This window comes from Halichoeres trimaculatus, unplaced genomic scaffold (assembly GCF_033239565.1).
Source record: "Halichoeres trimaculatus isolate MK-OKI-2021-1 unplaced genomic scaffold, fHalTri1.1 fHalTri1_scaffold_2, whole genome shotgun sequence".
Classification (NCBI taxonomy): Eukaryota; Metazoa; Chordata; class Actinopteri; order Labriformes; family Labridae; genus Halichoeres; species Halichoeres trimaculatus.
This window is the reverse complement of record NW_027437180.1, coordinates 31,006,445-31,029,965: the sequence shown is the minus strand read 5'-3', so window position 1 is coordinate 31,029,965 and position 23,521 is coordinate 31,006,445. Positions and strand designations below refer to the sequence as shown.

Here is a 23,521-nt window from a genome sequence, read left to right as displayed (position 1 = left end):
ACGCCCTGCAATCCGTGACGAATTACAGTAACCTGTCGCTACGCAGTCAGTCAGCTTTACTCAGAAATGCATTCAACATAAAGATAGGCAACAACAATACCTCAGTGGGGTATGTAAAGGGGAGCGTCTTTTTACGTTAGACTCAGGACGGCGTTCAAGCGAGGAGTGGTGCAGAAGATCTACCTGCCCTTAAGAATTTTTGTGCGCGTCTTTTACCAAATTGTGGTAGTAGCGGTACTCGAATCGACCATGGGACCGCGGTGCAGCAAAAAGATGTATTTATTTGTTCATTTATTTGTACATTATTTGTCAAATCACGATTCATCGGTGACATATTTTCTTTAAAAATGGTAAATTCACTAAAAATATTTTTTTTTAAAAAGAAATATATGAACTATGTTTTACTGTCAGTGCAACTTTTAAGATGACCGGTGGGCTTAATATCTGTAATTTTGAGCTGTTTTCTGTTTTTTTAATGATATTCTCATTCTTCGATATTTTTATTAAATCTGCTATTGTTTCATAAAAGAAAAAAAAATGGTTTAGTAATGATTAGGATGGATTAAATCAACTGAGTGATCGTGCTTGAAATCCCACTGAAAACGAAAATTTACTGTACCCCTCAGCCATGTATTACAGGATTACTGGAGGCTACTTCCTTTCCCAGAGGGATGAACCCTCTGAATCCTGAAGATCACAGGGTGACATGCGCACTGCATGGAGTGCTCCGAAGCCGCGGACACAATGCTGAAAAATAAAGCGCTCAGCTTGCTTCTTGATATCTTGCCGACCTTCAATAAGCTGTTATGACTTGTCCTGTCAGGAGAGTGTCGTTCTCTGTATTCGGTACACGTAAACTTTCCTTGCGGACTGTTGGAGGAGGTGGATGTGCTGTGCTTGGAGCTAAGTGGGGACCTGTTGATAGCCCACCGGCGCTGCTATGGAGGTGAGATGAGGCTTTCTGTAAGCGATTCTGAGCTGTCCACGATGTCCGTCTGTTCGTCACAGTAATAGCTCTAATGCGCCCCGGTCATTTTTAAAGAAATTAACAATCTGTCTTCCAGATCACATACCAAATTGGTTGCTAATAGGCCTGTGTAATTACTGTAAATCATTTATGTGTAATGATATTTTTATTCTGAAGCAGTCACTATCGCTTTAACATCAACAGGTATAAGATATAGATTTCATTAGGCTTCCGTGAAGGGCATACTTATAGCTATACCCCTCGTGCCTATCAATGCCTCCTAATTAGATTTCAGATGAGACGTTGTCATTTCCAGCCCATCGTTTTGCAAATCAAATCATGTCATTGGCATCATGCTTTGATGCTTTACAGGCTCCCCCTCAAGTCAGAATGGTCGGGAGGCCATGTGTCCCTGCTAATTACCATCAGAGGCTGATAAAGCCTTTTGGAGAAGATTTAAATCCTGCTAAAGAGCTTAAGTCCACAAGCAAGGTGCTTGCAAACAAGCATGGCCAAGGCCTTGAACGACAGGGCAAAGAGGTTATATTATACATGCTGCAGAACAGATGTTAAATATAATACGATGCTTTAATTATGCATGTACACAATCTGTCATAATTGTCTTATTCTGAGAAGGAGAGATCTTAAATAAGTATTCTCACCTTGGCACTTTTATTCCATAAATATAATGTCAATTTCAGCCTGTACTGTCAGAAATGTAGATACTGTACAAGGTCATGTTAAAGCATAATACTCATTTTGTTGTTGTTCTTGTTGCAGGTGCAAAATAGAGAAGAATAACATGTAACCCAAACAACTTGTCGCAAAGAGAGCACAAAAGCTGAAAAATCTGCCAGACTATGATGGAGATCATGGGTAAGTTTATGCAGATGTATTAACGTTCTTAAGGCTTATATCTCCCGTTAACCGTAGTTAGACTCCCTGCAACTGCCATCAGAGGCTTACAATTAGGCTACTCAGCACAGCGGCTGCAGCCCGACAGGAGGGGAAAGCGACATGTGCAGGTGGCACAGGACTCACAGTCTGCTCGATCGGCAAAACTTTGTGGTGAAGAGTTTACAAGGTCGTAACCCTCTGCCACATGCAATTACTGCAACTGTAGCTTGTGCTCATTAGCAGCTGCTCCACTAAATAAACAAGGGCAGTATGTCCTGACGCAACCTTTGAGATTTGGCCTTTGCTTTAAGCGGTGAAGATTGGATATCACATCCTCATTTAGCACTATCTATTGTAGCGTGATAAAGTTTTTGTAAGTCTCATGTGGAAGGATCATTTTGCTTCTGCTTTGTAAACTCAAAATTTGCGGTTTGAAATTTAATAGCTTTGCAAAGAAATTGGTAAGGACAGGAGTGGAACAACATTTAGGAAAAAAAAACTTTGCTGCTGAAAGAACTCACACTGGAAGCCATAGTTCAGGGATATTTTTTGCAGATGAATACAAATCTATTCTACTTAAAACCTCCACACACAGGTTGTTTTTATTGCACATCTCACTGTGGATCAATCCTGACAGAAGATGCCATATTGGATTCAAATGACAGATGTGGATTTTAAAAAACGCACTTCTCAAGACTTAAGAAAACTTTCATGATTTTTCCCACTTGTCCCAGTTAAGTAATTTTGGTTTAAAACTTCGTCTCAAAGGTCTGGGTTTATGTCAGGGTTGCTCAGTCACTGCTAAAACATGTGGAGGCTCAAACAGAGCCAGATAAGAGAAATGCTGATTCTGAATGTCACAAATGATACACACTCCCTCTGCAGATACTCAGCGTGCCTTGGAGGCTGTGGAGAGACTGCAAGCCAAACTGAAGGAGAGAGGAGAGGCCCCCGCACAAGAGAAACTCTCCCTGCTAAAAACTGTCCTGCAGAGCCCCCTGTTCCATCATATACTCAGCTTACAGCAAGCTCAGCGGAAGCCCCCGGCAGTGAAGGTACAGCGTGAGCATGAGCGCGTGGGTGTTTGGTGTATATTGAATGGTGGCAAAGGAGCCGGAATCGTTCCCAAAATACTGAATGCAGAAACCAAACTGGATGAGTAATCAGCTTACCTAAGCTTACCACTAAAGCCCTGAGAAAGAGGGAGAGGAAAGGAGAGAGATGGGGGAAGGACAAAGTGGCTGTACAACCACATCAGGGAGTTTGCACAAGTTATCTGTTACACTGTCATAACTTTGTTGCAATATGTGTGTGGGATTTGGCACTGATGGTGGCTCATAAATGTCGCCAAACAATGATTATCTTCTCCACCATAATCCCAACACATGTGCATTTTGTGCCCACACACATTGTGCTACAACAATAAGTCACCATCAAGGTATTCACTGTGTTTGTAAACAGCTATCATTGGCTTTATAAGTCTGTTGTGGTGCTCTGTAATAGGTTAAACCCCATAAGCACTACAGATCTACATTATTACATTAGCTGAACGTGTGAGCCAGCAGTCATTTAGCTCCTCTGTATTCCAAGAAACATGGCACTGGATTACATCGAAGGCTCCTGGATTCTTAATCAGAGTTTTTTGAGTTCATGTTTAAGTAAAATCCTCAAGTTTCAATATTCTGCATTAAGAATAAGTCTGCAAATCACAGGAGTGTGGATTTGCCCATTAGTATTTTGATAGTGTTTCGTCTTTTATTCTACAACTTCTATTTTAACAGGTGTCAAGGTTGTAGGAATTGAATAGCATACAGATCAGAACTAAGCATCTTCTGAGACTCACTTTTAAACTGTGAAACCTAAAACCTTAAAAGACAAAAGGGATCAGTTTTGTGGGTTTTGGGGGTATTGAACTGAAGCGTTTATCTCAGATCCTCATGTTCCTGCTCTCCTATCTTTTCCCTCCCTGCTCCATTTTAAACCTGTCTTTCTGTACTTTTTTCTTTCGGCTAACACACTTCTACCATCTCTCCCCTTCCCCTCCCTGCTCTCCTTCCCACATCTCTCTTCATTGTCTCACATGCCCTCCTTTCCTCAATTTCTTTATCCTTTCCATTTTCCATCACTTTCCCACCCCCATCCTATTTCTCTCTGTCTCCATATCTCCATTCTTCAATTAATGTCTCCACCTCTCTATCAATCCATTTTCCCATCTCTTTATCTCCCTCATCCATTCCCCTTCCAATCTTTTTTCCTCCTTCCATTACATTTCGACCCTCCTCTCACTCATCTGTTTTCTCTATCCCAAACAATCAATCTCTTTTACTTACCATTTTTACACATCTTCTCTGTTCCTCCTGTCTCCATCCGTCCATTATTGCTCTGTCAGCCCAACCAGGGCAAGGCAGTTTCCAAATCCGTTTCCTTGAACAGTGGCACCTGCAAAGGCATGATGCTGGGCCTGAAAACGCTGAGCCACAGTGACTCCTACACATGGGCCATGGAGAACCGGAGGCCCAGCACCGCAAGATCCCAACACAAGGAAAGCAGCGTCTCGTCTCTGGACTCGCAGGAACTGTCCTTGTCAGACTTTTACTCAGAGAACTGCCTTCATGCAGCATCACAGGTGAGTAAAACATTCATCATAAATAAAGGATCGTTAAAGAGGGTTTTAGTAACAGGAAACAATTTATTCTTAAAGCACTCTCCCCATGAAACAACCAAATCATATTTTTCCTCTCAGCTGTAAAATGTGTAACATCGCCATTCTAAATGTCACATTTTACATTTGAGAGTATTACACTGTGTAATAAAACTCAAGCACAGTTGGATATTTTATTGTCTCAGGGTTTCATTTGATCGTAACTGCCTGCTCAGATTACTCAATGTCACTTCAAGTTTGCTTTTGTTTTACACATGACATTTATTTTTTAGTACTGCACTCCTCCTCGGATATCCCGCACCATGTCGATGGGGAGGAACCTGTCTGCTATTGCTCATGAGGTATAGTAGCTGTAGAGTGACTCCCGAAGTGTGAGTCTATGGATGTGTATTAACGACAGAATCAAATATCTGTGACACCTAAGTAAGAGATATTATCTCCCTCTCTTCTCTCTCTGGTGGCTCCTTTCCTTGTACTCTCATGTTGGTACGTTAGAGGCGCCATGTGGAAATGATCGAGCTGATCAATGATGGGAAAGGGCTTGGTTTTGGCATCATTGGAGGGCGAAGCACAGGCGTCATGGTCAAGACTATTCTTCCTGGTGGAGCTGCTGGACGGGTAAATCCACTTGTTAAGCAATCACAGTTCTAAACCATAAATCGTCAACTCAAAGGGGCTGTGAGGGGTTTGAAAGTAATTTTTAAAAAAGTCTCCTTTCTAGATATATGCCTGATCGTAAGCCACACTTTGAAATGAGATTATCAGTGCCAATATTGCTGGTTACAGGTTATTTAAAATTGCTACTTCTTAGCTTCCAGTTTGGGTCAACCAGGACTGGATTGATTTACAGCAGGTCTAGGTCTCTATGAAACACCACACTGGCTGACAAAGTTTATTAGTGAGAAGTGATAACACACAGAGATCTGTGTTTTTCTCTGCTGAAACAATATCTATGAATAATTTTGTAGTGATGGTGGACACAGGAGCCTAAATGTCAGACAGAAAAGGACAGAAGAATAGATGAAAGCTAAACAGGAGAGTGATACAGACCGAGCAAGAGGCTAATTAGCCTTTAGCTGTTTGTGATAGTGTTCATTCCAACCCACAGTCAGCAGTTATTCTGCAGTGGTCTGTTTAAACTTGGGAGTCTTTCAATAAAATGAAGAGTGAGGTTACGTTAGCTCTGCTTAGTAGATGACTGGCAGGACATAGCTAATCAGGATTTACTAATGTTACACATTACGGACATGTCTTATAGCAGCAGACTGCAAGCTGCGCTACATACAAACTGACAGTGTTTACTTGTTGCCACGATAGCCTACAGAGATGTTTGAGCACCGGGCTGCGGATGTCGCTAACACATAGCTGCTACGTTTGCTTGATGTCACGTTTCAAACTGTAGCACCATGTAACTGTACTTCTAAATACCTTACCTCGGTGCAGTGTGTCCAGTAAAAAGTTGTCTTGAACAAAGAAAATTTGTTTTGATCCAATCTCCATTAATTCCAACACAAACACATGCCTTGCTAAAAGTAGTTTGCGACAGTGTGCGGAGACTCCGGGCCACAAGGTGGCAAGGGAGTGCAATTAAAACAGATCCTCCTCATAGCATCTTTAAGGAACAGCTTGATGTTTTTTGACAACTGTTCTGTTTGGATGAGAACCATGAAACCCCTTTTTCTTTTCCAGAGACATACAGCAGAATATATTTTAAAAAATGGTGTGATTGGGTTTTACAGGACAAGCGCCTGCGCAGCGGAGATCAGATCCTGCGTATTGGAGATACAGATTTGGCGGGCATGAACAGCGAGCAGGTCGCACAGGTAAGCTGTTCTAATGACAATGTGATCATGTGGAAGTAGGTTGATAAGAATACTGTTGTTGTTTCTGACTGTTGGAACTGAGGGACTGCTTTTGGCTTTGTATAAAAACACTGCAATGCTGTGTCAGTTGGGTGTTGAATATGCCCTCAGATGCCCCTTGTGGGCCATTAAACAAAAAAACCCTTCCTGACCAGCATCCGAGTACCAACATTGTGTGCTTGCCACTGGCTTCAGAACAGTAATGACCCAAGTTAGAAAAAGGAAAAACTGAATTCTGACTCCATTCTTGACACACAGACAACTGAGTACCTGATGCCATGCAGCTATTTGGGACTATCACCCATGCAGTCCACATGACATTTCCACATGTAGTTCTCTGTCTCTTCTGGGCTGATATCCCTGAAGAGACATTTCATTTAATGTCATTTTCATTCATGTCACACACTTTTGCTTTTTGATTCTTTCACAAATGACCACCTGGCTCAGGTACTGCGAAATGCTGGTAGCAAGGTGAAACTGCTTATCGCCAGGGATGTTACCAAGGACAACCACCTTTCCTCTCCTGCCCTTGGCCAGGACAGCTCTGACGACATGGTTTGTGTATGTGTGTTTCTGTATCTGATACAAGTCAAATGAAGAGTTTTATGTAGAATTAGCGAGAATGATATTGGATATTTATAGATATATTGAGATGTGTATTGTTTTTTTTCTGGCTGCTGCCCTTTATCAGCTTAACGACGTGTATGATGATGAGTTCAGTGTGCAGTTCACTAAAAACAGCAGGGGACTGGGATTCACCATTGCAAGCTACATCGGTGACCTAAACTCAGGTAATTACTTTCTAGGTCTTAACCTTTTGAAAAAATCCTCCTTAAATTATGAAATTCTAAATTATTTATTTCTCATGGAACAGTTTTGAATAATTTCTGTGTCAAAATTTACTGACCCCTGATACATCCTTTCTTTAGTCTACAGTGCTGGTGTAATAGTAAAGAGCATCGTGAAAGGTAGCACTGTGGATCAAGATGGAAGTATCCATGTTGGAGATATCATTTTAGCCGTGAGTTCCTTTAAAATGCTCCAAGATATGTTTTTTTTTCATAGTGCACTCAGTTGATGAATACCTTGTGGTCTCAAATATATTCTCTGCTGAACTGTAATGATTTCAGCATCTTGAAATTTCTGCACAGCTTGCAACTTGAAGTACTTTCATACACCAATTAGGGTCTTTTTTGTTGATGAAAGGGAATGGGTCTAGTTTCACTTTTATTCTGTTTCATCAACATCTTTTGTTACCTGTGTGTTTCATCTTGCTGTATTTTTTTTTGTTTTGATTACTATTGATTTTTGTTTTTTTATTTACCTGCAGTTTTTGTACCCCCATTTCCTCCAATCTATTTACAAAAAAGTTTTCCTCTGTCTCCATTAAACCTGATTTTCTTTTGTATTCTTCTTCCTTCCGAAACTTTAACATCCCATCTCCTCTTTTAGGTGGATGGGGTGAGTCTGCAGGGCTGCAGTGAGCAGCGTGCCATGGAGGTGCTGAGGAGGACAGGTCCTTTAGTCAGGCTGAAGCTGCTCAGGAAGGCTGTCCGTCTGAGTCACATCCTGCCTCCAGTTCCTCCCCTGCAGCCTCTCAGGCACTCACACAGCTTTCATGAGGGCAATCCCTACAGAGTGGGCCTCAACAAGATTCAAGAGACAGGTGTGGGAGTGGTTGTTTCACTGTTATCATTAGGGGATTGCTTATGAAGTAACTAAACAAATAGCTGACATGTTATTTAAAGGTATCCACACTGGAATTCAGTCTGTGAGTAATTATCCACATAAGCCTCCTGCACTGTCGTGTTAAATTTATTCAGATCAGGAGCAGAACATATTTTGTTGATTCCATTTTTCCTGGTAATGAACTTTGCTATGTTGTGCATGTTTTCTTTGTCACAAAGTTAGCCAGGGATTTCTAATCATTATATTTGTAGCCCAAGTGTTTGCATGAGTGTTGGGATCTCTTCATGTGTACTCAAGCACAATTCCCCCGTCTCCCAGGAATCATCTCGCTGCGTGAAATCTGCCGGCAAGCATACACTAACAGACGACCCCAACATGATTCCAGAAACGGTAAGCTCCACTTTCTCATGCTGCAATGCAGTCTGGAACTGGATCATGGGACTTAGTCTGATATGCTGATTGGGCTCAGGGAACAGCAATGTGGCAATGAAGCATGCTCTTTGATGAGAGTCTATTTATAGTAATGTGCAGTCATGTGTTTATCTAACTCATTCAGCTCATTCCAGATGATTTGTCTTTAGTCCCGCTCGCATATATGGCTTTATTTAGACAAGGATTTTTAGGCTTGATTAGAGAGCACAGCCAAATATGCCCTGATTGCTGTGAGGTTCTAATAAATGAACAGGGAAAAACATTCGTTTGCCAAGAAATCACAAGATGGTGGGTGTGAATATGCCTGCACGTGTGTGTTTGAGTCTTAAGTGGTTGGGGATGACATCTTGCTTTGCAACGAGGATGATAATGTTGGCTCCTTTTTATGAAACAGCAGAGGTGATGATACCTCGTAGGATCATTTTCTTACTGATTGGATGACACGAGAACAGGAACAACATGAATTAATGTGGGTGGGTTGCGGGCATCATTGTCATTCTGTGTGTATATGCGACATCAGAGTCACATCCAGGTGCATATTTTACAGGTGTGAAGTTCTCTCCCGGGGAAGCAGAAGATCTGAGGAGGTGGTGGCAGCATGCAGTGGGACCACGATATGAAGTCATTGTATGTTTTTTTGTAATGAAAACACAATGAAAATCGTTTACTTTACATTTTGATGTCACTGAAGTTGATTTTCTTCCTTACACCTCTGTTTAGGTGTGTCAAGTTGAGCGGTTTGCTGAGACAAGTGGTCTTGGCATAAGTCTAGAGGCTCGGGCGGGACATCACTACTTGTGCTCCGTCTTACCGGAGGGGCCTGTAGGACAAAGTGGCAAGATCTTTGCTGGAGATCAGATACTTGAGGTAAGTTGGTGGTAAATGCGACTTATATCACCCCTTTTATTAACAAATAGGCTTCCTGGTGGTTTATTTACACTTCAGATTCCCACACTTTGATTTTCATTTAAACAATTAGAAGTAGGTTTTAATAAAATCTTCCTGTGCGTAAAAAGGGTTCAAATTGTAAAAACATGCAATCTTAGAGATCCAAGAAAAAATCCAAGAGACTCTCTTTAGAAGAGTTTCTTGGGATTCTGGAAAGTGGGGAGTCTTTGAACTGCTAATTGTGCCTGTAGACCTTCAATAATAGTTGTGTTTTGTCTGTTTTGCTATAATTAAGAAATTAATTCTAGCCTGCAACTTAAAACTTGAGAATGCGGCATGTTGTGAGTCAGTCTTTAAAGTCTTAAATTTGATGGTAAATATGGCAGCTCATTTATGGATCTATTTACAAACCCCAAACAGATACAGAGGGAGAGGAAAATGAGAACATCTGAGCCCCAGAAGATTTAGCTTTAGGATGACAAATATTGGGAATAAATGGTTAGCATGGACAAAAACTATGAGGTGTATGATATGCAAAAAAAGCCTTTAGATTCGAATATCTTTCATTCAAATGCCCCATTCGTGCCAATTGCTGTTTGTTCTGCTTTGCTAAAGTGGTATTAATTCTTAGTCTTAAAGGGAATCAAATAGTCAAGTTTGATTTAAAAACATGTGCATGAACACTGTAGATGTGTAGACTTCAGTTAACACCATGCAGTCTCTGTGCAGTTCGAAACTTTCTCCCTCAGGGCTGCAAAACAGTCATAAGAAGGTGGGTGTGAGTCTGTGTACCTCAGTGCATTTGTTCCTCTGCTGCAGGGGCAGAGCTTGCCCTCCACCTCCTCCACTGGGCAAGTTCATCACCCACTCATATCACTCATCATGATTAGCAGTCTGATTAATCATTGGACATAAAGTAGCTCTGCATGCAGTACAGAAAACACTGAATACAGGCTCGTGCCCCTCATATCTCTGAGCGCTCAGCTAACATCTGTAATGCAGCTCAACCCTTTGATCTCTTTCAGACGGCATCAGCGTGGCGCAGCCATTGTTCATCTCCGTTTTTAAATGAGCCTGGCTCCATTTATTCGTCGCTTTCAGCTTTTAATTGTTCTCTCTGCAGCTCCACGTTTTCCAGCCACTAATTGCTGCATGATACCCGAAACTGAAACACCACTAAAAAATCCACTTTTTGGGCAGTCAAGAAGTTAAAGATACAAACTGTCATACACACTGACAGTTTGACATGAGGATAAACAGCCGTTGACAGCTAACTCTCTGATCATTCTTCTTTTCATGTGCTAAATTGTAAGCTGTTGTCACTTCAAATCTTTCTGTGTTTCTATGTAATTTTTCTTCTGGCAGATAAATGGAATCCCTCTTATTGGAGAGACACATAAGGAGGTGGTCAACATCCTGAAGGAGCTGCCAGTGAATGTCTGCCTGGTGTGCTGTCGCATTGTGGCCCCTGTTATTCCTGACAGTGACGAGGAAGATGACGAAGAAGTTGGTCTCACACTGAAAGAACTGCTGGCTGAGTTTAATGATAAGGTAATGAGACTGTTTGTGAGTTGTGAGTTATTACCTCCGCCAAGGAGGTTATGTTTTGGAGAGAGTTTGTCTGTCTGTTTGTTTGTCTGTGAACAACATAACTCAAAAAGTAATGATAGGATCTTGATGAAATTTTCAGGTAATGTTCAAAATGGGATAAGAAAGAGGTGATTAAATTTTGGAGGTGATCCAGATCACCGTCTGGATCCAGTAATTTTTTGAAGGATTTTTTATCATTGCGAGATAGGCATGTTTTCCTCATATGTGTTTATAACTCCACCATAAATGGTCAGATTGCTTTGCAAAACAATACAAGACAAGGTCACCATAATTTCTGACAGATATAAAAGTACGATCCACATCCTTGCAATATTTTGGATACAAAGATCTGGAATATGAAATATGTACTGGGTCATCATCATTTTCAACACTGTCAGGGAACAAATTATAGTACGAACCTGCAACTAACACTAAATTGTAGCAGACAGTCTGCTGAGAGGGAGTATAACATTAAAGTAGGACTAAAGTGTGGCGGGACAATCACAATATGCTTGGCAGAGGTCTGTGCTCTCTGTGTGCTTTTCTAGTTAGTTCTGTATTTGTAACATTTTATTTTCGTGATCAGCTCCTCTCATGCAAACCTCCCCTCTCCCTTGTGTCTTTACTTCCCTCTCTGCGCGCCCCAGCTGGATCAGGGTTGTGTCATCCCCTGTCCTACAGCTGAGGACATCACCAAGCGTGGCGTGCCCCCCATGTCTCCTCCCCTGGCCATGTGGGAAAGAGAGGCTCAGGTGGTCGAGCTGGAGAAAGGCGAAACAGGACTGGGCTTCAGTATCCTGGACTACCAGGTCAGATCCATGCCCCTGAGCCTTTCCACAAATAGAACAGACCGTAATAAGATGGATTCTAAGATTATCAGTGCAGGGTTAGTCAGGGTGAACACTTAGACACGACTGCAGCATATTGACTTGTTTAATTGTTTGTTTGTGTGCTAAGCAGTTTAGACCAGAGAATGCTTTAACAGATTTAAATGAAAGTTTCAAATGCTTCACATTTTTTAGCAAAATGGATCTGTATAAATGTCAGTTAACTAAAATATTATGCATGTATTTGCAATAAATAATCTCCCTTTTTATTTGACATAACTCCAGGATCCAGAGGATGCTGCAAAAACAGTTCTGGTGATCCGGTCCTTGGTGCCTGGAGGTGTAGCAGACCAAGATGGTCGTCTGCTTCCTGGTGACCGACTCATGTTTGTCAATGAGACTGATCTAGAAGGCTCCAGTCTGGATTACGCTGTGCACATCCTGAAGTCCACTGGCTATGGCCCTGTCCGCATTGGTGTTGCCAAACCACTGCCGGTATGCTGAAAGATTTTAATTATTTCAAATACTCAAAGGTCGATCTCAGTGTATTTTCTTCCTTTTGTGCTGTGTGGAGCTGTTACAGAAAAATATTATTTATCTCTTCAGTTTAAGTGGGCAATACTTGAAAGAACATTTTTAGAGATAACCTCATTGACATCGTTTTGGCTACTAACACAAATAATAAAAAAGAAAGTCAAGAATAGAAATCCACTGCTTCAAGGTTTTTATGCTCATTGAACTGGTGTAAGGCCCTGGTTGGCCTCCTGCACCAAAAGGTGTTTGAATGTCATATCTGCAAACTAAAATAGACACATACTCTACAGGTATACAAGAAAAATTCTTGTCCATGTGCTTTTTTCTTGTAGTGAGTACAGTATTTCCTCCTCTTTTTGTTGTGGACTGTGGCTTAGTAACAAGGTCCAGAGAATCCAGTTTCAGGCCGTCTGAATATTTAATGCAGCTGAGAGAGGAACACAATGCTGAACGACACCACAGATGGAGACAGAGGGGGAGAGGAGAAGAGGGTGTCTAATTTACAGTCACCCTCTGTAGCCTGTTTACTTCCATATGAATTTGTTCTCATTTAAGCACAGTTTACTTTTCAACTCTCCGAATTTCACATTTGGGATTTTCTGCATTCACAGCTGGAGTTGTGTGGTGGCTTGACACCCATCTCAGAGAGAAGCACCCGAGCATCCTGCGATGACACAGAAAGCCACGCTCAGGTCGGTCTGTTAGCTGAGACGGCGGAGGCTAACATCAGCAGCTACACCTGCAACTTTGAGGACAACAGCATCGTTCACCCGTGTTACGCTACAACGGTACGTCACACAACACCATCTTTACACCCAAATAACAACATTCCCTCAATCTCTTCAAATTTTTAGTGTTTGTTTTTAAAGTTTCTGCGTCTTTGACAAAATTTAAAGTGAAAAAAAAAACTACAGTGGCTGTACAAAAAGTCACTTTCAGTGCTATTTTATTTTTTTGTATTTTCTACCTTTAAATTTTCAGCAACTTAAAAAGCTTTTCAAAATTTTTACAATTTTCTTTTCTTGCTGTGTGCAGCCCTCCTCAAAACTTTCAAACGTGCCGTTTTGCCCAAAAACTAGTTTGCATGTTACAAAATTCTGCTCACCTGTTTGAGAAAATACTTTTATAATTCTCTATTCGTTTGATGTCTAAGACTCAGCAGGGAGTATCTTTGCAGCGACAGTTAAAGTAACACGGCTGTGGTGTGAACCTTGCAGTCCATCACACAGGAAGCATTGCTCATTCCCATGCGTTCTGTTGGTAGCCATCTTAGCTCCTCCAGGAAAGAGGAGTGTGCGTGTGTGACTGTGTGTCCTCTCTGTGTATCCTGCAGAGAAGAGAGCTTAGAGCGGGCTGTATCAGTATCACTGGGTCAGGTATAGAGAAAGTGCTTCGTGTCAAAGACTTGTTCATCCATTGTGGTCTTAACTCAATCCTATTGAGGCTGCCTTTTGTTCTCCCTCCTGCTTAATTACCAACAATGGCCTCTTAATGAAAAGCACTTACGGCTCACACAACATTGGCACCTGATCTAAACACAAGGGCACGCAGAACTGCGTCAATATCCCCCACACAACACTCAGAAGACTCAAGGCGCAGAGTGTCAGTTTTTCATCAAAGACAGGCTTGTTGCAAAGATAGCTTGAGAACTTCAGTGCTACTTTTACATCTTTGAAGGTTCAAAGACGAGACCTTTTTGTTTGGGTCGTGCACATGGGACCACAAAGTCTCGTTTCCTTTATGTTTTACATCTTAGAGTTATACCAAAGGGCCCTCAGGCAGAAGACTTCTTTGAAAAATATATATAATGTTTTGTCACACCACAAATCTAATCGGTTGTGATAACATCAGTTGGGGACTTAACTTTTATTTTGTAGGATGTAAGAACATTAGGTGCTGAACAACGTTTGTTACTTTGACCAACAGCATGGAGCCTCATGTGTCAATATAAGCAGCTCACCCTTAGACTGTACACACCCATCGGTGTTTGAACAGACTGAAATGTCTTGACTGATGATTGACTGATGAATGAATGACTGTATCTTGGATAAATAACTACTTCAGCAGGATTTAAAAATATATATTCACTTTTTCATGGATTAATTTATTTAACTCTGTCAGTGTAGATTTTTGTTTTTGATTTCTGAAGTTATCATTTCCTTCTGTTAATAAGCATATTTTTGCTAATGTGCTAAACTAAGACTTTTAACAGGGTAGAAACTGAAACCTGCTAGCATTGTCATCTTTTGCATGTTCAGCATGCTGTTTTTTCCGAACCCTTTCCATCTTTGGACGTGTCACAAAAAAGGAAGAGCTTAACGTAGCAGTTGAACTTGAGTAAGACACTCAAGTTCAACTGCGACGTTAAGCTCTTCCTTTTTTGTGACACGTCCAAAGATGGAAAGGGTTCGGTGATCAGTGTAAAGAGTTTCCTGTTCCAAAAATCCAAAACGAGCCAACATGTATTTAAGGCAAAAATAAGAAAACCACACTGGATGAAAACTAAACAAAAAAACTAAGGCGAAATAGAAGATGTGAAGGATGATAAAAGTAACGGTCAACAAAAAATATCTTAGCTCGGTTCTCTGTAGGTCTGCACTGCTTTGTTCCTAATTCCCGCCACCCCACACAATAAATAAAAAAAAAAAAAACAGAAGAATTACCACACCCATGGAATGCGTCAAAAGAGTGATGTCATCAAAGTGATGATGTCATCAAAGTGATGATGTCATCGATGCTACAAAGTAAAACTTATTAAAGAAACAGGCTAATTATATTTTAGCTTCTCCAATGTTGTTAGCGTTTAGAGGTTAGCACATTTCTCAAAGCTAGCTTAGCAGTAGACTTTTTATTTTGCTTTTGTTGTTACGTCAGGAACTTTGTCACTGAGTGTACCTTCTACCTCTTTCTTTTAGGAAAGCGAGCTTCATCGTCGTTTCGGCATCATGGGAGACAATGGCAGGCAGCAAGCGCCGCCCCTGCCCCCCCGCACCAGCTTTGAGAGGACAATCACTGTTGTCCGGGGCAACCGTAGCCTTGGTATGTTCTCCGTCTTTCTCATGGTGATGGTTTCTTGGTGTGTGTACGTCACTGGCATGGCGCTAATGACACTGATAGGCGGTGGTGGTGAAGACTGCCCTGAAGAGGAGTGGTGAAGGTTATTGGCTCTTATATCTAAGAGTGTGTGGGTGTGGTGTTTGTGTGAGAGTCATTTGTTTGTCAAAATTCTGTCTGAAGGTCAAAATAGTGCAAAGCAATATTCAGAGCTGGATTAAAAAAATATGTAGATATACATTGGCTGCTGAGCTCATTATACCAGTTTTTGTCCACTGCTCAGAAAACATCATCTTGCTGCTCTAAAAGCAAGTTTCTCTATTCAAAAATAACAGAGAGGACACAACAGGGGCTAAGGCGCTCATCTTTCTTCTCCAGACAAGCAAAGGGACCTACGCGATTTGTACGTGTGTGTGTGCATGTGTACGTTTGTGAGGGGGATGAAAATCTGTTTGGAAAAAACAGACAGAAGAAAATCAAGATCAGCCCTTATTTAACTGCATTATTTGGTTTTGTTTAAATGTTGTAGTTTTTTTGGCAGATATTTCATGTAGTACAGTTTATAGAGGTTTGTTGATTTTTATTTATTTGGGTTGATTTGATTCATTGAAATTTGGAAGTAATATTTTTTGTATGGGCTGAGTTTTGGTCATTGTAAGGCTGACATAAGATGGTATTTTTTATGAGCAATAACTTCATACCATTTGTTTTGCTTTAATTTCAATTACTGTAACGCCCATCTTTAGAGAAAGGACATGGGTAGGGTTGCACCATAAGGACTAAATTGATCCCAGAGCAGATTGATAAAAGTAAATGGTTCTATGGACTAAAAAGAGATCTAATGTTCTTGCCTTGTTTTAATGAAAACATGAACATTTTCATTTTGAGGTTTCTCCTCGAGAATCTTGTAACCTTATCGCAGTAATTGTCAGTTTCTTGTTTTCCAGAGAGGTTTTACTGAGGGCAACAAACCACACCTCAAAATATAAACTTGCTGCAGTAATGTTAGCCATAGAGGAGAAGTATTTTCATGCTGTGTAATAGACCTGAACACAAGAGACATTAATCTTAGCCTCTGTAGACTTCCTCTGGTGTCTTTGATATTTGTGTCTCATGTTTTTTTTTTTTCCGTCAGCAGCAGTATTTGTGTATTTAGTATGAATGTATTCCATGCACTATGATTGTATTGTAATTTGAATGTAATTCAAAAATACAATAAACTATTCATTTAATCAAAAAAAGTCATTTCAAAGTCTTTTTTTGACCAATTCAAATTATGTACGACCATAGTGTGTGGGTGTGCATAGTCTGCCATTAGATAGCAGGAGACTGCAGGTTGTGTATGTGCATGCATGTTGTGTGTATGTGTGGGTGGGTGTGTGAGTATGCGTGTGTGTGTGTTGTCTGGTTTACCTGCTTCTGCCTGTTTGCATTAATGAAGTGTTTGAGTAATCCGCCTAGTGTCCAATTTGATAATGCCAAAGTCAGGTGTCCGTGCAGCTGGCATGTGTTCACCCTAAAGTCACCTGTCCCCCTGTGTTTGTGTGTGTGCGTGCGATTGAGTTTGTGCACCCTATGCCAGTGTGACTGAAGGATGATGCTGTGTAAATGTCAAGCATGTGTAGCCATGTTTGTGTGCTAATCTGCCTAGTGTCTGTCTTGATTATGCTGATTATACCACTGTCAGGTGTTTGTTTGGGGCGACTGTCTGTTTGGCATACATTCAACGCAGCCTTAGCCAACCCTCCACTCACCTGTGCTCGTGTTTGTGTCTGTGTCTATGTATGTGCGCGTGTTGGCAGGGATGTCGGTGAGTGCTATCAAGGACGGCTCAGGCATGCTGGTGCGCAGTGTGGTCCAGGGGGGCTCAGTTAGCCAGGATGGCAGGCTGGGGGTTGGGGATGCCATCTTGGCCATCAATGGAGAACCTACCTCCAATCTGACCAACGCCAGGGCCCGGGCTATGCTCCGCAGACTCTCTGTCATAGGGCCAGAGATGAGGTGAGGAGCCAGTCTCTGTCCAACAGCTTTACAGTATGTGTGAGTTTTGTTCTGGGCTGACAAATGAGCAGTGGACTCATACGGTGACCTCACAGTGTGGATCTCACAACTCTTAAGAGCTGAGTTCTTGATGGATTTCCTGTTCGCAATAATCCCTAATCCGTATCAAAAGAGAACAGGTTGGCTGGATTCGCAATACTGTGTGCGTCATCCTCTTTCCAGTGGCCCAAGTGCCACTTGAACTTTCACATTTCTTAACTGTTGCAAAGCAGAGTACGATAAATGACTCTGACGCAGCCAATGACATTATGAAGTACAGCTGTAGTCATTTCAGCAGAGAGCTGTGAAAAGCTAATGTAGGTGAGCTGAAGTTTTCCATGGCCATCAGAGTTCCTCTTTTGTTTCTCGTAGAAACTGAAAACATAGAGTACGGTTAAGGCAACATTTTGACTTGTGATAATTATAAAAGCACAGGTGTTCCTAACAACCTTTGGATTCATTTCAGTGAAAATGCTAAGATCATGAAATAGCGGCCAAATAGATCCAAGCTTGTGATTATTTTCTCATTTGCTCCTGTGTTTTTTGCTGCCTCAACATGTCAAAGTGCCTTATGTTTCTTCTTTTCATCATTTATTCTGACTAATTAGACATTTGCTGCAGTTGGAAGAGGCTGTGTTACATTTCTAAGAAATCAGCAAAGGAAACAGGTAGATTTAAATAACCTCAATAGGTGTAATACAAAAAATAAGAGAAGCAGAGCTCGTACATGCATACAATGCTTGCTGTGCATACTGGTTATAATACTTTCTGTGCCTTTTTACAACTTGACATCAGCACACACAGATAACATCATGACATTATCACAAGAAATGTGACTTCAGCTTAGCAGGGGACATCATCTCCCCTCCTCTAAATTATTTTTGCTGTTGTTTTTATTTTTTGTGTGTCCCATATGTCTTTGTGGCTGGCAAAGTAAGTTTTTAATCTCGCCTCAGTATTATGAAACCATCAGAAACCCATCACAGGAAATGAACTGCTTTCAGAGGCACAGAAGAACAGATCTGATTTGCAATGATGATTCTCACCCTTTCTCCCCCTTACTGTGCTACATCAATGGGATCACTTGGTATTGTTACATTGTGATGGGTTTAAGGTATTGACCTGGTTTTGCTATTCAATCCATGTTCCTCTTTATTTATCTTAAAATAACCTTTTCAAAATGCAACATTCATCATATTTTGTCTCTTAAAGCTGTTTGGCCCTGTAATGAATTGTTTTAATTATGACATAAGTAAAAGAAATGTGGCTATAGATATTTCCTTTTTTAACTGGTACCACCTTTGTACTATACATAGACTGTATCAAACATGGACGTAGTCTCCTCGACGTCACCTGTCTGTTTCTGAAACAGAAAATAAAGCACATCAGCTATTGAGGCCATATTGGTAGTGGCAAGGGCTTTGCATACAGCTATAGGGCGCCTGTCGGTCACATGACCTGAGCTGTGCCTCTGATTGGGCGGGCTTGCAATCTAATATCCTCTGAACTGCAGAGTTAGAAAAAAAATTAATCCCCCCGTACAGTGTGTGCAGACAGTAAAATTAGCGACTCAGACAGGAGACATTTTTTGAACCAGGCTGTAAATAGGTTAATTTCTGCTTTGAAAATGTCTTTCTTTGGCTTGGTGTGTATGTGACTTCTGGTACTTCCAGAGCCAGCCTCAAGTGGACACTCAATAAGCAGCAGATTTTAGCACTTCCACTTTGTCTCTGTATCTAAGAAAGCTAAACAGGAGATAGATAGAGCACTGGCTGAAACACGGATTAAACTGTTTGTTATAATGTTTTTTCCAACCTATATGGAGCAGTTATTCTGCAGTGGTCTGTTCAAACCGGAAAGTCAATCAGTAAATTGAAGAGTGAGGTTACGTTAGCTCTGCTTGGTGAGGTTGGTGTTGGTAGATGAGCAATGGTAGGACATAACCAGGATCCGATAATGTTACAGACAGGTCTCAGAGCGGACTGTGGGTAGCGCTAAATATAGCTGAGTAATGGACTACAGTACAAATCGTGTTTCAAATAAATGAATAAATAAATAAATATATTGTGTATATATATATATGCCAGAGAGGAACCAGTATCAATGGCCCCAGGGCTGTGAACTTCTTGGTTTCAGATTCTCAGCTCTTTAAAGATTTTGAGACTTGGAAAAAGATGTAGCAGCTACATTTAAAAACATGACAAGTCAGTCAGTCATGTTCTGTTTATCTGAACTTCTCCCACGGTTCAAACGATCTTCGCCTTCAAACTATGACAGCTGATGTTTTCTTCCAGAGAGACCGAGGAAAGTACCGTAATGTTGTTTAGTAATGCAGTAATACAATCAGCCAGTGACATTAAATAATTGAATACTGCTCACATTTTCTAGATCTACTCATGCAGATCCTGATGGTCTGTGTGCCCTGACTGAGTGAGTATACGTGCATCATAATTTATAAATACATCTCCTCCACAGTCACAAACATGGCTTTCACTGCATCGTCTCCTGTAAATGATCTCACTTTGGATCTCCATCACCACCTTGTTTTGACTCTGCAGTCAGAGTTGACTGAGGCGCTGCAGTCATGTTAAATTAGATTAGATGATGAAATTTTAAAGATTGCCCGAGGGGGAAGTGGGTAAATTATTACTTGCTCTAACATCAGCAGTTATGGCTCCACATTGACAATACTTGTTTGGCTGATTGGAGATGTGCCCCACCTCCACCACCCTGCCGCCCTGCAAAACACCCACTCGCTCTCTCCCTGTCTCTCTTGCTTTTACAGGCACACAGATGCACAGTAACACACACACATAGACAGACTTTCAATGGTCTAACCTCCAAAAACACCTTTTCCCGCGATGGGAAATATCTCTGAATAATTCATCACTCATCTCACCTTGAACAGTGTGCTTCTGAATAAAAGAGCTTTTTAAAGAGCCTCTCGTAGATGCATACACACACGCAGCTGAACACACACTCATTCTGTATCTTCTCTCTCACACGCACACAGAAAAACACTCAGTCGCACACACTGCCTCCTCCTGATAGCACTGCAGACAAACTAGCAGAGGAGTGGAGGCAGATGAGTTGCTTTGGCAGCCTCAGAATAAGACAGACATGGAAGGGCGAGGGCTTGTCACCATCAAACTGCCTCTGTTGAGACAAGACAGGCTGTCCATACAGCTCAGTCACAACAGCTTAGCGTGGAAGACCTCCATATTCACTCTGCCACCACAAGTGGAAGACAGAGATTGGCTCCTTCAGCTGATCCAAACAACATGTCTTCTGGTAGTGTCATACAAAAATGGAAGCAGGAGGGGGAGGCTTCTATGGCGTCCTTGACACTTGAGGTATATGACATCATTTACACCATAGCTCACATAGATCTGGGCTTATGCAAAACACAAATTACCATAATTTCTTTTTTTTAACCAACCTGCTGTCATGAATCAAAAATGTGACTCTTTGTGACATTAAATGCTACATTTTTTTCTTCCCGTTCCCCACTTTCCCAAGCAGTGCTAAAAAATTGGGCCACATTCATAATATAAAAGCACCTCAAAACATTTGACATGTAAGACAGTCGCCTCTGTGAGTGGTCGCTCATGGATTATGTTTCCAGGTCTAGGATAATGATTTATCATTATTAAAAATGGCTTCAGGTGTCAGTCTATAGTGAGTAAATGTAATGGTTGGAGACAAAAGAAAAATGTGCAAAAATGCATACAGGAAACACAGATCACTATCTGGACAATTCCTGACTACAAGAAAAGTTGACTGACTGTAAAATCTGGAATACAAGACTCAATAGTTCACACTAGTTTTCTTTGAAATAAAAAAAGTGGTAGAATAAGCGGTTTGGCATTGGCGGAGAAAATTTTGCTAATTTTTCATGGGTGCAGCCCACATACTCAGCTCTGCTGCTCATCACACAAATGCATGTTCTTTACAAATATGGCATCATTTCAATCAATCAATCAATCAATGTTCATTCAGTGCTAAACTCCAACGGATGTTATTTTGGGACAATTTCCAATTTATTAACCTGTTTATGTAAATAAAATTTTATTTTGTTAACTTAGGCCCAACAACACAACAAGATAATAAGACTTCCCTCATCTTAACCCACCATTTAAAAGCAAAACTAAAAAAGCACTTAGAGAGCACAGACCTCCGTCAAGCATATTGTGATTGTCACACAACACTTTAGTCCTACTTTAATGTTATACTCCCTTTCAGCAGACTGTTTGCTACAATTTGTTGTTAGTTGCAAGTTTGTACGATAATTTCTTACCTGACAGTGTTGAAAATTATGATGACCCAGAACATATTTCATATTCCAGATCTTTGTATCCAGAATATTGCAGGATCTGGATCTTACTTTTATATCTGTCAGAAATTATTGTGACCTTGTCTTGTATTGTTTTGCAAAGCAATCCGACCATTTGTCATGGAGTTATAATGACATATGGTGGAAATGGCCCTATCTCATAATGATAAAAAAAATCCTTCGAAAAAATCCTGGATCCAGACAGTGATCTGGATCACCTCCAAAATGTAATCACTTCCTCGTTATCCCATTTTGAACTCTTCCTGAAAAATTCATGAAGATTCGTTTGTTAGATTTTAAGTTATATTGTTCTCAGACATACTAACAGACAAACAAACTCCCCTTAAAATGTAACCTCCATGGCAGATGTAATAAACATACTTTGCAGTGGTATAAGATTTAATGCTTAGAAGTATTGTTGAAACAAAGAAATAACCTAACAAACACAGGTCACCTTCCTTTTGTGCTAAATTTTTGTGAAGCAGAGTAAGGCTACTGTTAGCAGAGCTAGCACCATTAGCCCGTGTTAACCTGCTAGCTCAGGTCGCTCTGCTCTGGTCAATTGACAATCAAATATTACCTCTAATGCCAATTTGCAAAGGTGACCCCTTTATTATTGATCATAGAAATACTGGTATACCAAGTATATGAGCTTAATCCTAAAGAGTAACTGAACTGTTCTTGATGACGTTTCACCTTTTTCCCAAACCGACTGGTTGATGGAGTTTGAAAATGTATGCCTCCAAGGGCCATCAGTGTGCCAATGGTTGTTACATGGGGTTATTGTAAGGGTTGTCGACCCCCCGTTTGTTTGACCCAACTTGCTTTGGTAGACACTTCAGAACAGTGTTATATGTTATATGTTGGGGTAAGAGTTGCGAAGAAATGGAACATTTCCAGTAAATTTACAGAAACTTTCCATGGAAAGTCAAGCTTAGGGAATTCTGAACTGTTTTTATCAAAACTTGCTTGACTCGATGTTGTCCTCAGGTAGTGCCTTTAATGATAATGTGCTGTGGGCAGCCTCAATAGCCCTGCAGTCAGCCAAGTGCTGCTATGTGATCAAGGAATAGCATAGATATTCAAGTGAACTTGCATTAAATGTGGTTGTTATAGCCAAAGTTATGCAAGAGTATGTGTACCCTGGCTATTTCAAAGTTCCTCATTATAAATTCCCAGTTAACTTTCATAAATTCCTGTTGAAAGTTTCTGACTTTGCAGATTCTGGGAATTTTGCGACCCTAGTTGGAGATAAGTAGTTTTTAGGCAATCATCTCTGTAAGGGGAAGGTGGTTGAAGCTTAACACAAATAATGTCCTTGACACCTCCAGGAGCCATCGAAGATATCACTTATCTCCATAATTTTCAAGGCTTATATTTCTAGCTCCATACTAGTCTGGTCAGAACTGAAGAAGCCTTTCAAAGAAGAGGAGAAATTGTTTCAAGAACTCTGATCAACCTACAGAAACTTCAGAGATTAATCAAATATCATGGTGTATCTGTATTTGTTTGTTTTGGAGGTTTTCAGTAACAAAGGAACAGATATTTCAGCTTTGACACTTTGGGAAACATTCCCAGTTAATGTGCCAAACAAAAATCAATGTGCTGATTAATGAGCTTCAGGGGTGCAGAAACAGTCTTGTGCCTTTTGATTGAACAAGGTTAGATGTCTTTTCTTCCACCTTTAGACTCGGATAAGCTGACCATCTACTGGCTGCAGTCTGTCAGGCTCAAATATTCTTAATC

The 23,521-nt window shown here is 40.8% G+C and overlaps 2 protein-coding genes across 3 annotated transcripts in view; one reads left to right on the top strand and one right to left on the bottom strand.

Moving 5' to 3' along the window:
* Nucleotides 1-196, bottom strand: part of adgrl3.1 (adhesion G protein-coupled receptor L3.1) — a 138,600-nt gene extending 138,404 nt beyond the window's left edge. For both annotated transcript variants that reach the window (XM_074687372.1, XM_074687381.1), the window contains exon 1: nt 101-196. The gene's annotated coding sequence lies outside the window, so the exon portion shown is untranslated. The remainder of the gene's footprint in view (nt 1-100) is intronic.
* The window catches only part of LOC141803374 (multiple PDZ domain protein), a 47,079-nt gene that overhangs the window by 196 nt on the left and 23,362 nt on the right, over nt 1-23,521 (top strand). The window contains exons 2-22 of the mRNA XM_074687359.1: nt 824-946; nt 1,748-1,843; nt 2,750-2,919; nt 4,254-4,490; nt 4,799-4,867; nt 5,022-5,144; nt 6,266-6,349; nt 6,836-6,949; nt 7,080-7,179; nt 7,318-7,409; nt 7,841-8,054; nt 8,396-8,467; nt 9,057-9,136; nt 9,230-9,376; nt 10,763-10,948; nt 11,635-11,796; nt 12,100-12,309; nt 12,960-13,136; nt 15,264-15,387; nt 17,205-17,403; nt 19,831-19,872. Of these exons, the coding sequence (XP_074543460.1) occupies nt 1,828-1,843; nt 2,750-2,919; nt 4,254-4,490; nt 4,799-4,867; nt 5,022-5,144; nt 6,266-6,349; nt 6,836-6,949; nt 7,080-7,179; nt 7,318-7,409; nt 7,841-8,054; nt 8,396-8,467; nt 9,057-9,136; nt 9,230-9,376; nt 10,763-10,948; nt 11,635-11,796; nt 12,100-12,309; nt 12,960-13,136; nt 15,264-15,387; nt 17,205-17,403; nt 19,831-19,872 (2,618 nt within the window). The 5' untranslated portion in view covers nt 824-946; nt 1,748-1,827. The remainder of the gene's footprint in view (nt 1-823; nt 947-1,747; nt 1,844-2,749; nt 2,920-4,253; nt 4,491-4,798; nt 4,868-5,021; nt 5,145-6,265; nt 6,350-6,835; nt 6,950-7,079; nt 7,180-7,317; nt 7,410-7,840; nt 8,055-8,395; nt 8,468-9,056; nt 9,137-9,229; nt 9,377-10,762; nt 10,949-11,634; nt 11,797-12,099; nt 12,310-12,959; nt 13,137-15,263; nt 15,388-17,204; nt 17,404-19,830; nt 19,873-23,521) is intronic.